Source organism: Megalobrama amblycephala, linkage group LG18, assembly GCF_018812025.1.
Source record: "Megalobrama amblycephala isolate DHTTF-2021 linkage group LG18, ASM1881202v1, whole genome shotgun sequence".
Classification (NCBI taxonomy): Eukaryota; Metazoa; Chordata; class Actinopteri; order Cypriniformes; family Xenocyprididae; genus Megalobrama; species Megalobrama amblycephala.
The window spans coordinates 10778658-10799998 of NC_063061.1; the positions used below are offsets into that span (position 1 = coordinate 10778658).

At 36.1% G+C, this 21341-nt stretch overlaps 2 protein-coding genes across 4 annotated transcripts in view; one reads left to right on the forward strand and one right to left on the reverse strand.

Annotated features, from left to right (window-relative positions):
- gemin5 (gem (nuclear organelle) associated protein 5) overlaps positions 1-11218 on the forward strand; it is a 42145-nt gene extending 30927 nt beyond the window's left edge. The window contains exons 19-28 of one of the 2 annotated variants that reach the window (XM_048165870.1): positions 204-299; positions 395-532; positions 1669-1816; positions 1905-2024; positions 4277-4487; positions 4889-5143; positions 8556-8718; positions 9200-9632; positions 9717-9792; positions 10945-11218. In XM_048165870.1, coding sequence (XP_048021827.1) covers positions 204-299; positions 395-532; positions 1669-1816; positions 1905-2024; positions 4277-4487; positions 4889-5143; positions 8556-8718; positions 9200-9632; positions 9717-9792; positions 10945-11109 — 1805 coding nt within the window. In that variant the 3' untranslated portion in view covers positions 11110-11218. Of the gene's footprint in view, positions 1-203; positions 300-394; positions 533-1668; positions 1817-1904; positions 2025-4276; positions 4488-4888; positions 5144-8555; positions 8719-9199; positions 9633-9713; positions 9793-10944 lie in introns of both variants that reach the window. The other variant, XM_048165869.1, reaches the window with a different exon arrangement.
- A 1422-nt stretch (positions 11219-12640) lies between these two features.
- cnot8 (CCR4-NOT transcription complex, subunit 8) lies at positions 12641-20693 on the reverse strand. 2 transcript variants are annotated; one of them, XM_048165872.1, is made up of 7 exons: positions 20560-20693; positions 19670-19857; positions 18863-19056; positions 18592-18753; positions 14601-14745; positions 14407-14517; positions 12641-13454 (listed from the first exon to the last, which is right to left on the reverse strand). In XM_048165872.1, the coding sequence occupies exons 2-7, from the start codon at positions 19784-19786 to the stop codon at positions 13326-13328; spliced, it is 858 nt and encodes a 285-aa protein (XP_048021829.1). In that variant the 5' UTR covers positions 19787-19857; positions 20560-20693; the 3' UTR covers positions 12641-13325. The 2 variants fall into 2 exon arrangements, with proteins under 2 accessions (XP_048021829.1, XP_048021830.1); XM_048165873.1 differs by lacking the exon at positions 20560-20693 and adding an exon at positions 20395-20547.
- Between the last annotated feature and the right edge of the window lie 648 nt (positions 20694-21341).

Consider the following 21341-nt stretch of genomic DNA (forward strand, 5'->3'; position numbering starts at 1 on the left):
TTCATTTCCATATATCAAATTACATTTATGGTATCAGATGGTATTATCTTGGTACCACTGCAGTACTTTTTATAAGGAGTATAAGCGTGTCTTCTCATGTAGACATCAATGAGAATTTTCAATTTTAAACTGCTGCAATGACAAAATGAGAGGAAATATGTGATAATTTGCATAGCACATTTCCTTTCCCTTCTGCTCCTCAGGGCAAAGCAGAGCTTGTGTTCCAGGATCTGGAGATCATATACAGCTTGGTCTGTTCACAGACAGGGATGCCCTCTACAGGATGTTTCAGGAGGAAGGTGAGTCGGGCCCAGTGCGGGTCAATATCTGCTTTTATGCTGAAGATTTGATGTAAATCAGGGCGTCACTGACTTGGATGTGGTGTTTTGAACAGAGGAGAGCCACATGGAGGCTGGTCATTATGACTCAATGGTGTATCTGAGGCTGTGGAAAGGAGACTTGATTGGAGCAATAAATCTTGCTGTGGAGAAAGGAGAACTGACTGACCATCTCCTCAGTTTAGCTCCAATGGGTGAGACGTTTTGCAGTATTATGGAAATCATACAGACAATGTTGTGGGGTAAAAAAAAAAAATATATATATATATATCAAAAGAAAAAAAAATGTCAAGGTGGTGTAACTGTCCAGAGATTGTAAACAAAGAAAAAGGTCTGGAGGACCTGTGTCCGGAGGACACAGTCTTTAATTATTTAAAAAAAAAAAAGTGGAGCAGTTTTAAAAGGTTAGTTCACACAAAAAAGAAAATTATATAATTTATTACTCGCCCTCATGTCTTTCCACACCTGTAAGTCCTTTGTTCATCTTCGGAACACAAATTAAGATATTTTTGATAAAATCTAATGGCTCAATGAGGCCTCCATAGCCAGCAAGATCATTTCCTTTTTCAATGCCCAGAAAGGTACTAAAAACATATTTAAAATGGTTCATGTGTCTACAGTGGGTCAACATTAATATTATAAAGCGACAAGAATACTTTTTGTGTGCAAAAAAAAAAAAAGGTACTTTATTCAACAATATCTAGTGATGGGCGATTTCAAAACACTGCTTCGAAGCTTTACGAATCTTTTGTTACGAATCAGTGGTTCGGAGCGTGTATCAAACTGCCAAAGTCACATGAATTATTGAAATTTCAAAACACTTGTGATGCAACAAAGCCTCGTTTACTGAAATCACATGATTTTGGCGCTCTGAACCACTGATTCGAAACACAAGATTCGTAAAGCTTCATGAAGCGCCCATCACTCGATATTGTTGAATAAAGTCGTTATTTTATTTGTTTTTTTGGGCACACAAAAAGTATTCTCGTCACTTTATAATATTAAGGTTAATCCACTGTACTCACGTGAACTGTTTTAAATATGTTTTACTACCTTTTAGTACCTTTTTAGTCTTGAGCAACGACATGAGGGTGAGTAATAAATGACATAATTTTCATTTTTGGGTGAATTAACCCTTTAAAAATATTGGCCAGTCAGTGTGGTGTAACCAGCATTCAGTAAACACTGTTGTTTTGCATGTGACATGAAAATCATAGTCAGAAGAACAAGTGTTTCAGGCATGGCAAGGTTTTTGTAGGTTTTTGAATAACCCCAAGAAGATTTCTCCTTTTCTCCTGGACATCTTTATTTGTCATTGACCCTCTCTCAGCGGGCTACCAGGTGTGGGCCACGACTGTAGAGGCGTATGTGAAGCAGCTCTGCCACCACGAGCAGTTCCTCAAAGCGGCATCACATCTTGTCTCCATCCAAAAACTCTATGAAGCCATCAACCTTCTGAAGAGCCACCAGTTGTACCGGTTGGAAAAATTACAATAAGCAATTGTTTGTCATGTTGGTGTTTGGCCTGAGTAGAAGGTTAAAGTTTGTTTTTGCAATAAACTTCAGTGAGGCCATCGCTTTAGCCAGAGCCAGACTCCAGCCAGAGGACCCTGTGCTGAAAGATCTCTACATGAGCTGGGCTGCAGTGCTGGAGAAGGATGGCCATTATGCTACGGCGGCAAAATGGTGAGTGAAAATACACAATACACAAACGTGACAGTTCGGTATGTACCTCCGTTTTGAAGTCACGGTTCGGTACAGCAGTGGGGAGAAAACTAATCATAAAATTGCCTGTTTTATTATTAAACTGTTTTTTTGTTTTTTTTGTTTTAAACAAATGTGTCTCTGTGTTTAAATAAATTCAATTATAAATATAGCTGCAAGCAGCAATTAATGGGGTTCAAGCATTTTAAGGCCTTTAAGCCAATGTGTAAAAAAGTATTGTTTTATTTAGCAAGCATGTAACCAGTTAAATCATAGAAGGAAAAGACAATTTACAGCCAATACAGGCAATTTACCATAGGAAGTATATGGTTTTCAAAGTTTTTTAACAGTTATAGTACCACCTGCATATGCTCACGTAATGATGCAAAATTCTGAGTTTTCGTTTAGGAACAATAGGCTTTTGGGTAGACTTGGCCATGCCTGTTTCTCAAATGACCCTGCTATTGCTATCCAAAGGCCAAAGTTCAACCTTTTTTTTTTTTGCTAACTATTAACCTAGAGAGTCCCGAGAATTGTGCCACAGTGGTTTTATCGAGGTTGAGCCAAAAACCTAGGACTAGTTCGCCAAAGTTGTTCCATGTTTGGTGAAAATATCTTTCCGTTCACGAGTTATAGCCATTTTAGTAAAAGTGGCCCCGCCCACTTTGAACGTTTTGGCACCCCTTAGCGACTTAGAATAAAAAATTCAATTTCTTTCAATAACTTTTTGACATTTAGAATGACTCCAGAGAATCGTTCTGCACTGGTTTGGTTCCGATCGGTCCTAGGAAAACCTAGGACTAAGTTTGCTAAAGTAGGTTTTTCAAAAAATCCAAAATTTCACCATATACGAAATGCTCCTCTCTAGAGTTAATTTCTCTAGCACTAAATGCCTGAGGTAAATGTAATGCTACGGGAGATATTATTCTCAAGCTCATTTATTGATATCTTACATGTACCGTTACACCCCTAAAATATATATATATATATATATATATATATATATATATATATATATATATATATATATATATGTCTTCTCTGAAAGAATACATTTTTTGGAAACATATTTGTCTAACTTTTATTATAGTTTCTTTTAAAATAAATTCATCACAGATTAGCCATTAGAATTTAACACGGTTACTTGCATGTTGTGCGTTATTGTCGGGTCCATATCTTATAGTAAAAGTATGCTTGCAAAGCCTGTGCTGAAATTGCGACTGATTTACCAAAGAATCCACAGTGAAATCTACTGAATAAACAAATAATGTGAGAAATAAACTTAGAAATTCACATAGTTGAAAATAACCTCTTTCCTAGCATTAGTATCCTTTAGAAGGTAATGTTATTTTAGTTCAGTGATCCTGTATGTATCTTCTGTCCTTCTAATCTCACTTTCCTTCTCATCTCACTAAGTGATGTGATGTGACAAAGATGTGATGTATAAGCAGGCATTGATCTGATTCCACAGAGGTGGTCTTTCATCACACTATTCCATTATAATATGACAAAATCCGACAGAAGTCATTTTCTGGGCTTGGTTTCAATAAACGCTGTTTTTGGACTCACAGGATGTTTTTATAATGCAGTGACCTCTTACATGTGGAAAGATCAAGGAAAATTTGATCGCTCAATTCATGATTCCTTTAAATGTTGTGTTTTTAATAGGGTGAAATGCATTATGCATGCAAAATGTTGGGCTGCTAAATATTACATTTTTGGTAATAAAGTTAATACTTTTAAAATATACTTTCTACAATTTAAAGGGATAGTTCACCCACAAATGAAAACTCTGTCATTTACCCGTGTCATTCCAAACCTGTATGCATTTCTTTCTTCTGCCAAACAAAAAAGAAGATATTTTGACGAATGTTAGTAACTAAACAGATTCGGTTCCCATTGACTTCCACTGTATACACAAAAAATACAATGGAAGTCAAAGAAACTGTTTAGTTACTAAATTCATCAAAATATATTCTTTTGTGTTTAGCAGAAGAATGAAATGCATACAGGATTGGTATGACATGAGGGTAATTAGACAAAGAATTTAATTTTTTTTTAATTTTTGGGTTAACTATCCCTTTAACTTAATCTGTCAACATATACCATATCATAATATTGAATGCATAATATTGTGGTATGGTTTTAATTGCTGTATACAGTCAGTGGGGTAATATAATTAAAACTCAAGAATTAAAATACTGACCAAAGTATTTTGTTCCTTCACCTGTCAGTTACTTCGCCACAGACTCTAGCTTTGATGCAGCTAAAATCGTTGCCAAGAAAGGGGATGTGATGTCACTGAAGACCGCGGCTAATCTGGCATGGATATCAGGAGAAAGTGAGCTCGCACATTCTCTCTCTCTGAGGTGCGCCAAAGACTTGATGCTTTCCCAGGACTGGACCGCAGCCCAGGAAGTCCTGAGGACGCAAGACTCGCTTTTGGTTTGTTTCCAGCTGTTGGTTTTCCGTTTGTTATTAGATATACATGCATATTCAATAAATTAGTAAGCTAAATTGGCACTGATATAAATGAAAGGGAAGAAAAATATATTTTCAAGTGTTGTCTTTTAGTGGATTTTTTTAGATCACCATTAATCTTTGTGTTTTGTTTGAGGCAACAGCAATATAAAAGACAATAAATAATCTAATACATAATAAATATATTATTATTACTATGAATATTGTGTTGTCTATCCAACACTTTGCCGTTTGAAACGTTATGAAATATATTTTATTCTAAGGTAAATGTCACCTTTTGCTCCTTACAGCGTATTCATGGTAACTATAGTAACAGTATCAGTGTTCAGGGTATGTAAAGCATCTTTCTCTCCTCTTCTTCACAGGGTCACAGACTGATGTTCTGTGTTAATGAGATCCTCACTCATAGACTGGCAGATACAGATGTGGTCACCTGGACTGTGGCTTCTTCGCACACCTGGTCTAAGTCCTGTGAGGAGAACTTCCTCTCCACGGTGCACAAAGTGTGGCAGAGCGAGTTTGGAGTGGCGGCTGCTGACCTGGTCAAAGTGAAAACGCTTCATCAACAGCTGAGAGCCATTGAGAATCCTCCTGCCACCACTAGTGTTCCCATGAAGCAAGTATGTGTGAAAATAAGATGCCAACAGATCTACTTTACAGATTGCAATACAATACAATTCAGTATAATATAATATTTATTTAATGAAATACATAGTCAAAAAGGGTGATAATATTACCTTGACAAACGATACATCATTAAAAAGATCTAAGACTCGAGCTTCAATTTTTAATCTTTATTTTACTCTCAACATCGTATAGTGACCGTTATTTGTTAATATGCGTCGGGAGTTATGAATATGAGAAACGGAGTCGTTACCTTTTCATTGAAATATGAGCGTCAGCTTCAGCCATTGAGAAAAAAACTCTGTACGATCATCATGAAAAAACTCCACAAAATAACATCCCTCGGGGCTTTTAGCTTAAAAGCATGCACATTTGGAGAAATATTGATGGACTGTCATACGTTTATGTCAATTTTCTATACAGAGGAGTAATTTTTATTCAGTTTTTACCCAAAACGCGCTGTTGTCATTATATGAGCGCTGTATACACGACTACTGTGTTTTTAACTCATACCTGCAGCCGGAGGGCGCTCTGTGCACCTTTAGTCCACAAATAACACATGATGAACAAGAGGCAGTCATGTGACATACACGGAACTAACAGAGGCTACCAGACATCGCTATAATCATTGATATAAACATACAGAACGTCACTTTTGAAAGTAATCAATACACGATTGTGACGATATGTGGTTTATCTGTGTTCTTCACGCCATGTCAGGTATTCATAATAGTAGATTATATTTATAATGCAATGCTAATCGAGATAGCTTTTCTCATTGTTCAGAATAGCCCAAAATGATATATTTTCTGTCTGATTTTTGATCCAAAGCCACATCAAAGAAGGTTATTTAAAACAATCGACTAGTAAGTTTGGAGAAAATACGTGGCTTTAATCTTATAAATTGTCGTGTTTTGTTGGTGTGCTAAGCTAACATGCTAACGAGCCCAGAGATGCACCTATTCTGAGCTAATGCAAATAAATAATTTTTAATCGTAAAGCTCACTTTTTTTTTCTCTTTTTTTCCAAGAAGGGCATTAGATACAGTTTGAAAGAAGGTGAAGTGAGAAGTTTGGTGAATGAAATGAGGGATTAAATCATCTTGAATAGAACATCAGTAATTATAATAGAGACAAAAGAAAAGAATAAGAGCCATAAGCTGGCTGGAGAGGTGTGAATGTGTTCAGGGGAGACTGAAACTAAATGGGGCAGTTAGCACGACAAAGCATAGAAAATACACTTGAATAGATGACAGTAAACATCAGTTAACATTTTAGAGTCCTTTCTAAATAAAGTCTCATGACATGGTCTTGAAAAACATGTAATAAAACTCAGAGTTTTAAACCTATCATCTTCAGATTTGAAATATAACATGGTCAGACATGTGGCTTTAGCTGCAGTGCATTTCTAGATTGCCCCAAGGCCAACTTCACTTTTATTTTCATAAATATATTTCATAAAAATACATTTCTAATAACTTTTCAAAATTTCGAAGCTATTTTTAACTATTTTCTTCATTGTGACAATAATTAATTATGAGTTTACCATAAACTGCAGTGTCTGCTTTCAAATGAGACCTTACTTATGCTTTTAGTGCAAAGGGTTCATGAACTGTATCTATTTTCCAAAAGCGGGGGTGCTGGCTAACAGGTTAAACTGAGCAATATCAGTATATAATACAAATATGCAATATCACACTAGTAGTCGTGCGATATGGTCCTGATGTTGAGCCATATCGCACGATTACGCGTGATATTGCTTTTATGCAACAGTTCAATGGCATGAGTGTATAAATAAATGAGAAACAATGATGGAGAGTCTTTTTTTTAAAACCCTCTTTTGTGCAGAACTACTTCCTTTCACCACAGATTCAAATCTAAAGTTGACAGGTCAACAGATAAACCCAAGCCTCCATTACTAATTCTAAAATGTCACTTTAGAACTAGCAATGAAGGAATGCTGAGTTGCTTCATCGAAGCTTATTGTATTATGCGGAGTAGAGTATTATGAGAGAGAGATTGACTTAGCGAGTGTTATACCTGCATCTGATATTCTTCAGGACAGTGTTATATTCGTAATCAAAACTGCGCTGTGCGAATGTGTGCTGAGGAATGCAATATCTTTGTCTTAGTATCTTTTTAAGAGTTAAGGGGATTTCCCATGACAGCACTTGTCAATGCATTTGACTAGCATTATGACCCCCCCCCCCCCCCCCCACCCATTATGTCAGTCATTCAATTATTATATTATCCATTGTCCACCCATGTCTCTAGATCATTTCTGACCAAAAATGAGTTTTTCAGTGACCAATACTGACAATAAAAGCTATTTTGAGAAGTCTCTTTGATGTCATCGTCAAATTCACTAATCTTTCACTCATTAGGGCCTGAGCACTGGTGGTGTGAGGACCCTATTGTAATTGCTCGGCCAATTTTTCTTCTTCTCCAAAATGAATCGCATTTTTGAGGGCCTAAACATGCTAGAAAACTCATGAAACTTTCCACACACATTAGAAGTGGTGAAAATTTATGTCTGATATGGGTTTCAGAATTAGGTGTGGCAAAATTTCAATTAAGCGCACTTCGCGCTACGTGTCTCAAACAGGTATGAAATTCAGTAGATGCGTATAATAGCCCAATACCTACAAAAAATCCCCAGGTGCAAAATCTGTAAACCCAACAGGAAGTGAGATATTTTGACTTTTCTCTGCAAAATTTTTGCTTTTTCCAGACGTTGTTCTTTAATGAACTCCTCCTAGAGCATTAATCAGATCAACATCATATTTGGTCAGTCTAAAGGCCTTTGCATTGTTAAATTGCGAAGATCTTGAGTTTTCGTTGATGGGCATGTCTGTGACGGCCTGACAAAGTTTTTCGCCATGAAACAGAAAGTTGTTGTAACTCGGGTATACAATGTCCGATCTGCCCCAAACTTCGCGTTTTGTTAGAGTCTTGACCTGAAGACATCTACATGGCAATATTCAGTTACAGTCATTGCACCACCTGCTGGCAACAGGAAATGGCATGCTTTGCACTGTAATTCACTCCCAGAAACACATTTCAATATGCCACAAAGTACCAAACATACTAGAAACACGTTAAATCATGCAACGTTAACACGCTAAGTGCTAATGTACGCGATTAACGCCACGAAACAGGAAGTTGTTGTAACTCAGGCATACAATGTCCGATCTGCTCCAAACTTTACATGTTTGATAATACTCCTGGCCTGAAGACATCTACATGGCTATATTCAGTTACAGTCAAAGCGCCACCTGTTGGCAGCAGGAAGTGTGACACTTTGAAATGACTTTGCCATAATTCTCCTGTATTTACTTGCTTGTGGGCATGTCGCCCACTGTTCATTGGCCCTTTCATTGCTGCTTTAATTTTTTTTTTTGTTCCTCAGCTCTTATTTCACATCTCATTGGACGTGACACTGTGTGCCTTGAGTCAGCTGTTGGGTGAATGGCCGTCTACACTTGAGGAGCTACTGCAAGGACTGACTCGAGGTTCAGAGGCAGGACACTTCACGCTCATGACGGAGATGTGCCAGCTGCTTTTACCACAAGGTGAGGTACACCACATCTTGAGATACACCATGTCACTACAAATTAACTTGAAAGTCGGCATGAACCGGAAGTTGCCATAGTTTTTTTTTTCCTTCCCTAATGTGGTGTATATCTGAGTGATACAGCTTCTCAAACCAGAAAAAATGTAGTGCGGGAATTTATTTTGTCCATTGAAAATTGACTGAATAGTTGTGGTTTGTAATTGCTATGATCTAATGAGTGACAGGTTGTCCCGCCCTCACGCCAATGAGCACATCATCAGAGCAGGGGATTCGCTGCAAGATGAAGGGGATGTTATTTTGTTTCAAAGATTACAAGGACACATAATAAAAAAATGATGTGCACAGATAAATCATTTATAATAAATACTGCAATATTCCATTAAAAAACAAAACAAAACAAAAAAAACAAGAATTGTCTGTTTTGATTTCATGGTGACTTTAAAGCAAGCGATTAATTTTTCATGATCCTCTTCTTGCAGGTTTGGAGTCGGTGGCACTTTACAAACAGAAACTAGACACAAGTGATGAGAGAAGCGTAGCGATTTCTCAAAGTGTGGAGGCTTTTGTCTGTTATCAGCTCATGTATAAGAAATGGTGGAACTACAGTAAAACATCAGCTTTGACTAATAACACCATCAGCAACGGTCATCATTTAACAGAGAACAGCCACAATGAAGATGAAGCAGAATGTAAAGGAGAAGCTCAATCTGATGGCACTTTCTCTGAGGGCCTCTGGAAGGTTCTTCTCTCTGAACCTCATGCCAACCTTCAGGCCACCCAGAGAGCCATAGCAGAGATTCAGAGGAGAGTGACGAGCCTGATTCAGCAGCACAGCCAGTGTAAAGAGACTCGTGTGAGCCCGGAAGCTCTTAGTACTTCAGAGGAACCTGGAGGATCTAGTAGTGGAAATGGGTATTTCTGATGCTGTACCTTTTGAGCTTTGATTCAGGTGCTTCAAAGAAATGCCTAACAGCTCTTTTTGTCTCTCTTTAGCAGTGAATCTCTCGCTACACTGACTGCCCAGGTTGCTGAACACCATAAAGTGCTCTCTGCCATTCCTGAGCTCATCAGAGTAAGTTACTCAGTTTCCCTAAAGGGGTAGTTCACCCAAAAATAAAAATTGTCATCATTTACTCAGCCTCAAATTGTTCTAAAACTGTATGAGTTTAGATTTTTTTTTTAAGAATGTGGGAAACCAAACAGTTTCTGGTCCCCATTGACCTCCATAGTCATTTTTTTTCATACTATGGAAGTTAATGGAGACCAGCAATTGCTTGGTTTCCCACACTCTTCAAAATATCTTCTTTGTATTAAAACTTTGACCGGCTCTAATGACAGAATTTTTGTTTTTGGGTGAACTATCCCTTTAACGTTGTAATGCTTGACATAAAATTATAGTCAGAAAAAGTTTGCATACATGTTTTTTGTTGACTCTTATGGCTCATATATAATGATGTAGGAGAAAATGGAGCTCAGACAGAGTAGAAAAACCAAAACACCTAAAATTTATTCTGAAGCCCAAGCAGAAATATGCAATTTGATATTTATATGGCCGAGAAGTAAGATTAAATTCTGAGATGTACAAATAAAAATTCCTCAAAAGCCTGATGTATCATATATGATACTCAAATATGACGGATAATCAAGAAAACGTTGCTTCAGTGTAATTGTTCATAGTTAAATATTAACAATATGAAAGTTATTCTTACTTTCACAGCAAAAAGATGTTTTAGCATTATATTAAAAGACCTTTTACTTGCTAAAAAGTACAAACTCTCAATCAGATGATAGGTTTTTAGTAGAACGTTTAGAAATTTGTGTATCAAATATGATAAAGTAGGCTTTAGAGTTAAATTAAACATTTTAACATGCATAATATTTTAAAGGCTGCTCTAAGTTTCCTGTTGTTCAGACAGCTGTTCAGGATTGGCTGCTAAGCTTAAATTATGGGGGCAAAAAGTCACAAAATCTTTCTCTATTGACATCCATTCAAGAGTAGCCATGTATTCTGACAAAACTGATTTCATTTTGTGATAGATGTTTTACCATGAACTATTCTTGTAAGGCTAAAAAAATATATATATTATGTAATATTAGTTAGGTAGTATTTTTATTTTTTTTGTATAGGTTTTATTAAAAATAAAAACTGCTGCTGTAAGCAATTTATAAATATATATTTGCAAATGAGACGCATATTATTATGACTTTTTCCTCTCTATTTTAGAAATACCCTTTTCCGGACGTCATGGAATGTTGTATCGTCTCTCTGCATATGGAAAAACACTTTACTCTATTTCCACAGCACATCTGTGCCGAAGCCACAACTTTGTTGCACAAATACGGAACTGCAGAATCACTCTGTAAAGCCTGGCAGAGACTGACACACTAACACCTAATGTCCAAATAGCACTTAGTGTTTTTGATATGCAATTACTGTTGTTTGATATGTAAAATTCACTTGACTAATGCCTGTAATAAAAAAAAAAAAATCCCCACAATTTACTGTTTTTATTGTAGTAGATTCTATTTTTTTCTCTCTTTTTTTGTCAGCCGAACTCCTTTCACCTAAAATATTTAACCACATTTGCATGTTCACAGATCTTTGTAAGTTAATTGTCACATGACATGGAGATAACACCAAAAAAAAAAAGGCTAATTTTGTTTAATTTTTTCATTTTTAAATTAATTTAATTTGACACTTTGTGATTTATACAGTATATACATTTAAGATATTTTATTCAATATGAAGTCTAATTTAAAAAAAAAATGTAAATGCTGTAGTTATTGTGAGACTTAAAATCATAATGAAACAAAAGTAGTGACAATTCTTTCCTATATTGAGTGCAGGACTTGGTTTTATCTATTAATTACTGATTGGCTGGAGGCAGATCTGAACCCGAGCTTGTAAGAAAGGGACGGGGTTTAAGTAAATTAAATGATTGGAGTTTAGCATACATCACCAATGATAAGTCTGTTACAAAAAAAAAAAGCATGAATCGTTCACAAAAAGATGCATTTTGGAAATATGGTGAATGTCTACTTTAAACGCATTAAATACGCTGCTTCTGTGGGAAAACACCCAACAAATCTAAAGACTTCTGACTTTAAAGGAATAGTTCACCCAAATATTTCCTGATTATTTACTCACCCTGAGACCATCCAAGATACATATGTCTTTCTTTCCTCAGATGAAGAGAAATTAAGGTTTTGGAGGGAGAAAAATCCTGGAATGATTTCATCGAATGCAATGGTGGTCCCACCATAGACCATTTTTGATGGTCCAAAGTCCATTTTTAGGCAGTGTCAAAGGGCCCTTCGTGATGAACAAAGGTCTCCTCTAACAAAATGATCAGTCATTTTCAGAAAAAAAAAAAAAGGATTTTAACTACAGATGCTCGCATTAGTCCAGCTCTGTGAAGCACATTCGAGAGTTGAGTAAACATTATTACATTTCATTCATACTGAAAGGTGCAAAAAGTCCAAAACAGACTCATTAAATAACTTATGACGTTCCAGGTAATCCCTTATATGGACAAAGGCACCTGGCTTAGGTAAATGAAAAGCAGAAATGTTTTGACTGATGAAACAATCACGAAAAAAGACAATCACGATAGTGACAATATGTGGCTGTGTTTTTCAAGCCATCTCGAAGTATTTTCACAACAATTAAGTATATGAATAATTCATGAGCTGGGGTCATATGGAGCCCTTTGAAGGCGCCTAAATATGGATTTGGGACCGTCAAAAATGGTCTATTTTGGGCACTCTTCAATTGCATTAGATGGAGAAAAAAGTCATACACATCTTGAATGGCCTTGGGGTGAGTAAATAATCAGAAAATGATAAACTATTCCTTTAAAGGCTGTAATAAAGGGTCAGTTTTCAGTACACATGCCTTGTAATTGGACATGAGACCACTGTGGCGATAGAAAACATTTTAATACATAACTGCCTCGAACAACAGATACAATAAAAACACGTACCACAAACAGTCGAGAACGTGTGACGAACAAATTTAAAACTGTTACATAGGACCAGTGGACTCGTGTTCTCAAAGATGCCCCAAACCTCAATCTAAAATGTATTTATTACAGGAAAAATGCTTAAAGATAGCAATTTCTTTTGAAAGTTTATATTTTAATATACATACATGCTGGCATATTTTAAAAACACAACCCCAAAGTCATGTGTTCCAACATTGAGAAGGCATATCCTCTTATCTCAGTGATGATTAAATCTTGAGCCTTTATAGAAAATATCAAAACAATTCTAAAAAGGACTGAGCATATTAAAATGCCTGGAGTCTTGTAAGTAATAAGATACACAAGCGCTGGTCCCATGCTTAAAACGATGGTGTTTTTAATACTGTAAAATAAAAGATAAAATTTTCAAAAAGCAGCCGATGGGAAGAACAGGAGCACATCTGGAGTCCTGGAACGTTGCAGTGTGATGGACTACAGAGCAGAACAGAATCTGAGATTAGCTTGTTTGCATTTCCCAATGTCCCTTTAGAATGCATGAATCATTTGAAATCATCTTTGTAAAGAACAGGAAAGAACAATGCTGAGTGGGATTAAAACAAGTGCGTCATCCACTTGATTTTAGTCAGTGCTTGTTGTTGGCTTCCTCCTGCGAGGAATTAGAGATTCCATTCTGACTTTGAGAGGAACCGGATCCCAGGCCATAGAGCCGCCCGCAGTACTTGGCATCGTCGATGTTGTCTTCAAAAAACAGCTGAAGAAAAGAAACATGACAGCAGAACGAAGGTTAGAACTGATCGTCTCGTTTAGAGAATTTTAACCTCTTTTAGGGCTGCTCGATTATGGCAAAAATCATAATCACGATTATTTTTGGTCAATATTGAAATCACGATTATTGGGCGATATGATCAAAGTCTTATTTCACGATAGGAGTAATTTTATATATCAGTGAAACAATTTCACAATTATAGATACTTTAGCAAAAACGAATACTAGGTCAACTAATAAGAAAAAGGACCTTAAAATAATGACATAATGCAAGTAAGCAGTCAGCAAAATAATAACAAATAAATAATACAAAAATGAAATAAATAGCACTCTTTCATTTTGTTGTAAGTTTTTCAGGAATATTTACTAATAGCTGAGAAGAAAAGTAATAGCCTACCAAAAAATAATACAGTTTATAACACTGTGGTCTTATTGTACACATTAAATATAGATTTGTCCTTATTAAAGCTACCCAAGTTATTCAGTCAAGTTCAGCGAGTTATTTTCCTTTTGTCATTTGTTTTCTGATTATCATTAATGACAGATTGCAGCATGTTTATTAGGCTGCTATCACTTTAAGAGCTAATGCGAGGATCCAATATACTGTTACACAAGCATTTTCTTTCTCAACAGTGTACGCTTACTGTGTTTACGTGAATACTCTACAAAAAGGCATTTCGACATTTGTGTGTGTACGCTTTTAGGCGCATATCTGAAGCCCATTTGCTTATCCGTGTTCAGCTCTGACTCGGAGCGTGCACACAGAAAGCCATCTGGGAAACAGTGTCTCTTTTAGGGAGGAACGAAAGCGCACCACTGTGAAGGACAGGAAGGTGCGTTGGACGGAATGCAGCAGAGACACAGTCTTTATACCTCAAATATCTTGTTTTCATAATCGTTTGAAGCCAAAATCGAAAATTAAATCGCACAGCCCTTACCTCTTTCATGCGGAAGAAAGCCATTCCAGTGAGCAGCGAGTCTGAGCCAGCCTGATGCTGCCTGCCGATCCTTTTTAGCTCCAGCTGGTCCGCCACTTCCTGAAGTCCTCCCTAAACACAGCAAAACTCACTGATCTTCCTTAACAATGACAATACACAACATCTATACTACACGGGTTACAGTTTTGACATACCTTTAGGTTTTTGCAGCTCTTCATTAGATATTTTACATCATAAATGGCTGGGAAAAAAAGGTTTAAGATCTGAAAGAACTCGTGTTCCTCTTCTGGCAGCCGGGAGTCTGTGAGGAGCTTCACCAGGTAACCAAAATCATACCCACTAGAGAGGACAGACAAAACACAAAAAAACCCTTGAGATCACACTACCTGTAGATGTGCCATTCAACACACTGCATTTTCCAGTACACAAGTCGTGTTCAGTGGCATTACTTCGTTTTTAGAGGGGAGGGGGGTGCTGGTTATATGAGAAGTGTAAAAAAAAAAAATAGATGAATAAAAATAACATTATGATGTCCACAAATCAATTCTAATAGTACATAGTTTCATTTACCGACATAGAACTTATGCTTAATGTGATAGTTTCATCCTTGCATCATCTATATTACAATATATTGTTAGTCTCGAGAGTATTTACACTAGTGTATAAATGTGTAGACCAACGAATAATTTTTTTCTCATTAAAAACAAAGATGTTCATTAGTGATTGTATATCAAGAGCAGGGACATGTTTGTGTGCATTTTGTTTTCACAGAAATGAATGTGTCTCCGCAACAGCCTTGAGCCATAGAGTCTGTGTGAAGACTGCGCAGTGTGTAAAAGCGCCAAGAACACTGTTGCCTTTCCGCCACTGATAACAGCAACAACGAGCACACAGCATGATTTAAAAAAAATAAATAAATAAAAAAAAAATTCCAGTGCCAGATCGCCTCTTATTTAACACAAATGAATGAATGGAGAATGAACAAATGAAGATGTTTCTTTCGTATTAAGTATATCTTTGCGCCGCGAGATGTTTCAAAAAGTGATGGGGACAACATTGATGCTGGCAAAAAGTGGTGGGGACATGTCCAACCCACAAATTACTTGCTGCGACATTCCAAAGTGATTTGTATAATGCAATTAATGTCAAGTTGCAAAACATGCTCAAAGCGAAATCATTTGGATGTGTGCTGAATTAGCCCAAGTTTATGTGTATGCCGCATTTTCAACACGCTGGTAGTTTTGGTTAAATTACTTTAGGCTTGGTGTTTTAAATGGTGTTTAGTGTTTTTAATGTTTGGTTTATTTACTGGTATTTTACATTATTTCTCAGGGATGCAAACAGGTAAGGGGGGAAAAAAAGGGAGAACATTGCGTGGTGCGGGGGCATGCGCCGCACAGAATTTTTTTTTTTAAGATATTTGCTTTACATGTTCATTTGTAGTTACTTTAAAGGTGACCTAGAACTTTTTTTAAAAAGATGTAATATAAGTCTAAGGTGTCCCCTGAATGTGTCTGAAGTTTCAGCTCAAAATACCCAATAGATTTTTTTTTATTCATTTTTTTAACTGCCTATTTTGGGGCATCATTATAAATGAGCCGATTCAGGGCTGCTGGCCCTTTAATTGCTCGTGCTCTCCGCCCACGGAACTCGCGCTTGCCTTAAACAACATAAAAAAAAAGTTCAAATAGCTAATATAACCCTCAAAATGGATCTTTACAAAGTGTTCGTCATGCAGCATGTCTAATCGCGTAAGTACAGTGTTTATTTGAATGTTTACATTTGGTTATGAATGAGTTTGATAGTGCTCCGTGGCTAACGGCTAACATTACACACTGTTGGAGAGATTTATAGAGAATGAAGTTGTGTTTATGAATTATACAGACTGTAGAGTGTTTAAAAAAATGAAAATAGCGACAGCTCTTGTCTCTGTGAATACAGTAAGAAAAGATGGTAGCTTTAACCACATTTAACAGTACATTAGCAACATGCTAACGAAACATTTAGAAAGACAATTTACAAATATCACTAAAAATATCATGTTATCATGAATCATGTCAGTTATTATTGCTCCATATGCCATTTTTCGCTGTTGTTATTGCATGCTTACCTAGTCTGTTGATTCGGCTGTGCACAGATCCAGACGTTACTGGCTGCCCTTGTCTAATGCCTTTCATAATGTTGGGAACATGGGCTGGCATATGCAAGTATTGGGGCGTACACCCCGACTGTTACGTAACAGTCGGTGTTGTGTTGAGATTCGCCTGTTCTTCAGAGGTCTTTTAAACAAATGAGATTTATATAAGGAGGAGGAAACAATGGAGTTTGAGACTCACTGTATGTCTTTTCCATGTACTGAACTCTTGTTATTTAACTATGCCAAGGTAAATTCAATTTTTGAATCAAGGGCACCTTTAAGGGATTTTTTTTTTTTTAAATGTATTACCTTATATGTCCAAAAACGTAATTTTTCACGGAAAAAAACAACAACATACTGCTGCAACATTTTACCAAAATCAACATTTGGTCAAAATCTCATGTTATAGAAGTGCTATGCAGGCTATTAAAGACAATATTGACTGATTAGACGGCAATACTGAGCTGAACTGCAAACTCTCTCTCTTCATCATTCCCACATCTCAGACCTCACATACATAAAATATTACCCTTTATAGACATCATTTTTAAAGTAAAGCGTAAAGGAAACACTGTACAGTACTTATTGAAACAACCTGTTCTTTATTTACCTCTGTAAGTTCACAAGTACCCTTGTAAGAGCACATAACCCCCACCCCCTAAAAACAATTTCTTATTGGATCTATGCAAATCCCATAGGTGACCTATTTTGATCTCAAAAAGGTGAGGAGTTTCCATCTATGATTTCTGAATTAAATAAAATGTCACATACACCAATGCTTTTTTTTTCTCTTAGCAATGCAATATTGACCTGGTGTGAATTATTTTTCGGAAGCTGGATGGTTTTTAACCAGAATAACCTGCAAAATGGAACAGACTTGACTCTAAAAATCATGCAAAAAGTTACTCTCCTAGACCTTAAATACAAAGGCTAAAGCTATAGGCTAAAGTTAGCCCAGAACTTAGTTCAGTACTCGCACTCTATCTTTTGTCAATGCTTTAAACACATGCAAATAATTAAAAAGGGTCATGAATTAAAAAAAAAAATAATAATAATAATAATCTAATTTTCCTTGATCTTTTGATGTCAGAAAAGAGGTCATTGTACGATAAAAATATTCTGTAAGTTTCAGAACTCAAACCTTCCTTGTTAGTCCAAAAACAGCTTTTATTGAAATCAAGCTCAGAAAATGACTCATTTCGGATTTTAATATTACAATATTACGTTATAGTGCGACGACAGACCACCTCTTAATTAATGCCATTCACTGAATCAAAGCCATAAGCCAAAGCTTGTAATCCTGAATAAAATTCAGTGAGTGACATCTTCTGTTTTGTCATCAGTGAGACATTACAACACGTTTCATTTTATTTAAAACATGACACTGCAAATGACAATGTATATGTTTTTCAGTTTAACAAATAGGATGAGGGTAAGTAAATCATGGGATAATTTTCATTTTTGGGCGAAATAACACTTTAAGCAACCCAACAAACCAAACTCGCAGCATATGCAAAGATGGGAGTTTGAGACGCGCTCCACGCATGTAAATGATAACTGCAACACAAAACGCTATGAAACACAAAGCGCGTCAGATGCTTTACCAAAGGCACCTTATTGGAAACCCAAAGAAAACCCAATACTATAGACCGAGTTCACGTGGAGCAGCATTTACTGTGAACGGAGCCACTCTGAGACACACGTAACGTGCTGCATACATATAATTAATTTAAGTGCATATATTTGTTTGATTTGTGATTTCACAATAGCAACTATGTTATGGTTGTATAAAGGTTTTAATATATCGTACAGCCTTAGAAAACAGTCTAATAACGCGGTTCATGGATTCTCGTCCGTGGATTGCTCCACTTCCAGTATTTTGCCGGGTAATCGACAGGTAAATTGCAATCGAGAATTTTTTTTTTTTTTTTTTTAAATCGAGTACCCGAATTTAATTGAGGAATCGATCATGACAGCACTACAATAGATTAAAAAAGTGACTGAAGTCATAGAACCAGCAGTTATTTGTGGATTTTTCTATATATTACCTGTGAAACGAGAGCCACTTGACATTTTCACACAGCACCAGGCCTGATGTCATCAGGAGCTCTGCGAAGTAGAGTGTGTCGATGCCCTCCTCCTCGTGCTTCTTAAACTGCAGCCCAGAGTTCTGGAGAAGATCTATGGAGTCCTGGGAGTACATGTCCTCTCTGCAAAACACAGGGCCAAGCAACACCTACCATTACTGGCTCAGGCTATATCTGTGAAAACACTCTGACACTAATGTCAACATAAGAGATGAGAATGCTGGACACCTACGTCAGATTGAACTTGAAGTTGAACTGCCATGTTGTGGTTCCAGGCGGGTAGTCTCCATCTTCATTCATAAACGTCAAGCCAAGCTGGATGATTTTTAAAAGGTCCACGTTGCACCTCAGGAGCTGATACTGATAGTCAACAGTACTGCGGAACTCTCCAATGGGACGAACCACCACACCAGGAAACTCTGTGTCCTGATGATCCAAAGCACAAATATGCATTTTTTGCTAAAGGACTTACTGCTTTTATTCAGAAAGGACACATTAAATTAATCAAATGTGACAGTAATGGCATTTATAAAGTCACAAAACATTTCTATTTCAAATAAATGTTGTACTTTTCAGTTTTCACAAACATATTAAGCAACACAAACTGTTTTCAAAACTGATAAGAGCCACCATCATTAATAATTGAGCATCAAATCAACATATTAGAATGGATTTCTGAAGGATCATGTGACACTAAAGACTAGAGCAATGATGCTGAAAATTCAGCTTTGCGTCACATGAATAAATTACATTATAAAATATTTTCAAAACAAAAAAACAGTTACTTTAAATTGAAATAATATATCACAACATTACTGTTTTTACTGTATTGATCAAATAAATGCAGCCTTGGTGAGCAGAAGAGACTTTTCAAAAACGATAAAAAAAATTCTTACCAAACCCAAGCTGTTGAATAGTAGTGTATATAAACAAAATATGCTATTTGACTCGAAACATTGTCTAAACTACCATTTTAAAGTTATTATAGGACATTTTTTCATGTTATTAGTAGATGGAACATCAACACAGCCTCACACACCATGGCGATGTAGTTGTAGTTTTGAATTATCTGTCGGATCTTCCTCATCTCCTCCTCCACATTGCTGGCCCAGACCTCACAGATAATTTGACTGGTATCTGCAAGTGCGGCTGGCATGATGATGATGAAGGCTGAGGAACTGATCGAGAATCCCAGCGATCCTGAAGCTCTCACAGGCAAAAGAAACTCTGCCAGGAAGAGCAATTGAGTTAATCAATTATCATGGCATTTATTCTGATTTATCTCTCATGAGCATAGAAATATTAACAAGTACATGAATATTAATGAAAGACTGATGAATATGAATATACTTATGAATTGCTCAACTCAACCAAATAACTACTCAAGCAACTCAAATCTTGAGCTTGAATCTTATCAGGGAATGTTATATACTTTACTTCATAGTGGACATACAACAAAAGTAGGTGAACATTAAATGAAACATAATTAGTGGACATGAACTTAATATTAACATTCACAACGTTTCCAGACCAAAACAAACAACTAGCAAAGTCAGTTATCATTTATTCTAAAAGTAACGCTTATGGGCGTGGAAATACTAAAATAACCATATATATTAATTAAATGTTCATGAGCATTAATGTCTTAAGTCTAATATAGACAACAACAATTCACAGGCTAACGAATTTCTAATAATTAATTTGATTAAACATCTTAATTGTTCATAAAAGAAGAAGAACAAAAAAAACGTAAAGAAAATTAACCATGTTTTTGGTCCAAGGGTTTGATATTAGCTTAAAACGTTAGCTTGTGTTATTCTGCTGCCGCCAAACACGCTAACCAAAAACATTTCCATTCCAGCGAGAGTATGAACCGCTACTTTAAAAAATATAATATGGAGAAATACAAAGTTTCAGACGACTTGTTACCTGGCAGGTTGTTAAGTGTTGTTAAAGCGTAGATGTAGAAGCAGCTGGACAGCTAGCAGACTCCAAACACACTGCGCGCTGCTTCCGGTTCCGCGGGATTGTGGGAAAATACCCGCCAAAACAATAGCCTTTCAATCATTGGCAGTGTAGAATGAAAAAAAAAAAAAATAATAATAATAAATAAATAACAGCCCTGTGTCACAAAATGATTTATATTTACTATTTTGAATATCCTAAATGCACACACACGATAGATAGATATATTTAATTTTAGTATTCTTCACATTTAAATATTTTAAATTGTTTAAATTAAACTTTGAACTTGAATATAATGGGCAAGAGGTTATGTGAGTGTTTGCTATACATCTATGAGCAAGTTGGACAAAGTTTTATGTTTAAAGTATTTAGGGCATTCATGAGAATCAGTGTCATTTGTGGACTGTGTGTTTTTATATCATTAATTGAATAATTTGCTGAAAATGCCCCATATTTAGTCTTCTGATATTTTTACTGTTAGTAGAGTCATTCCACAAAACCTGTACGATTTGGACTTAGATTTTTTACCAAAATGTATTACTTTTCGGAACACCCCACAACATTAATGACATACTTCAAGAAAAACATATTTTCATCAAATCTCTATTATTATTGGTCATTATTTTAAGTTATGGACACTACTGGAGCTCTCTGAATATTATTATAAAATGTACTTGAGATAAAATCAACATTTTCCTATTAATCAAATGTCCCTCACACTAATTCAGTAATTGCAAATATAAAAG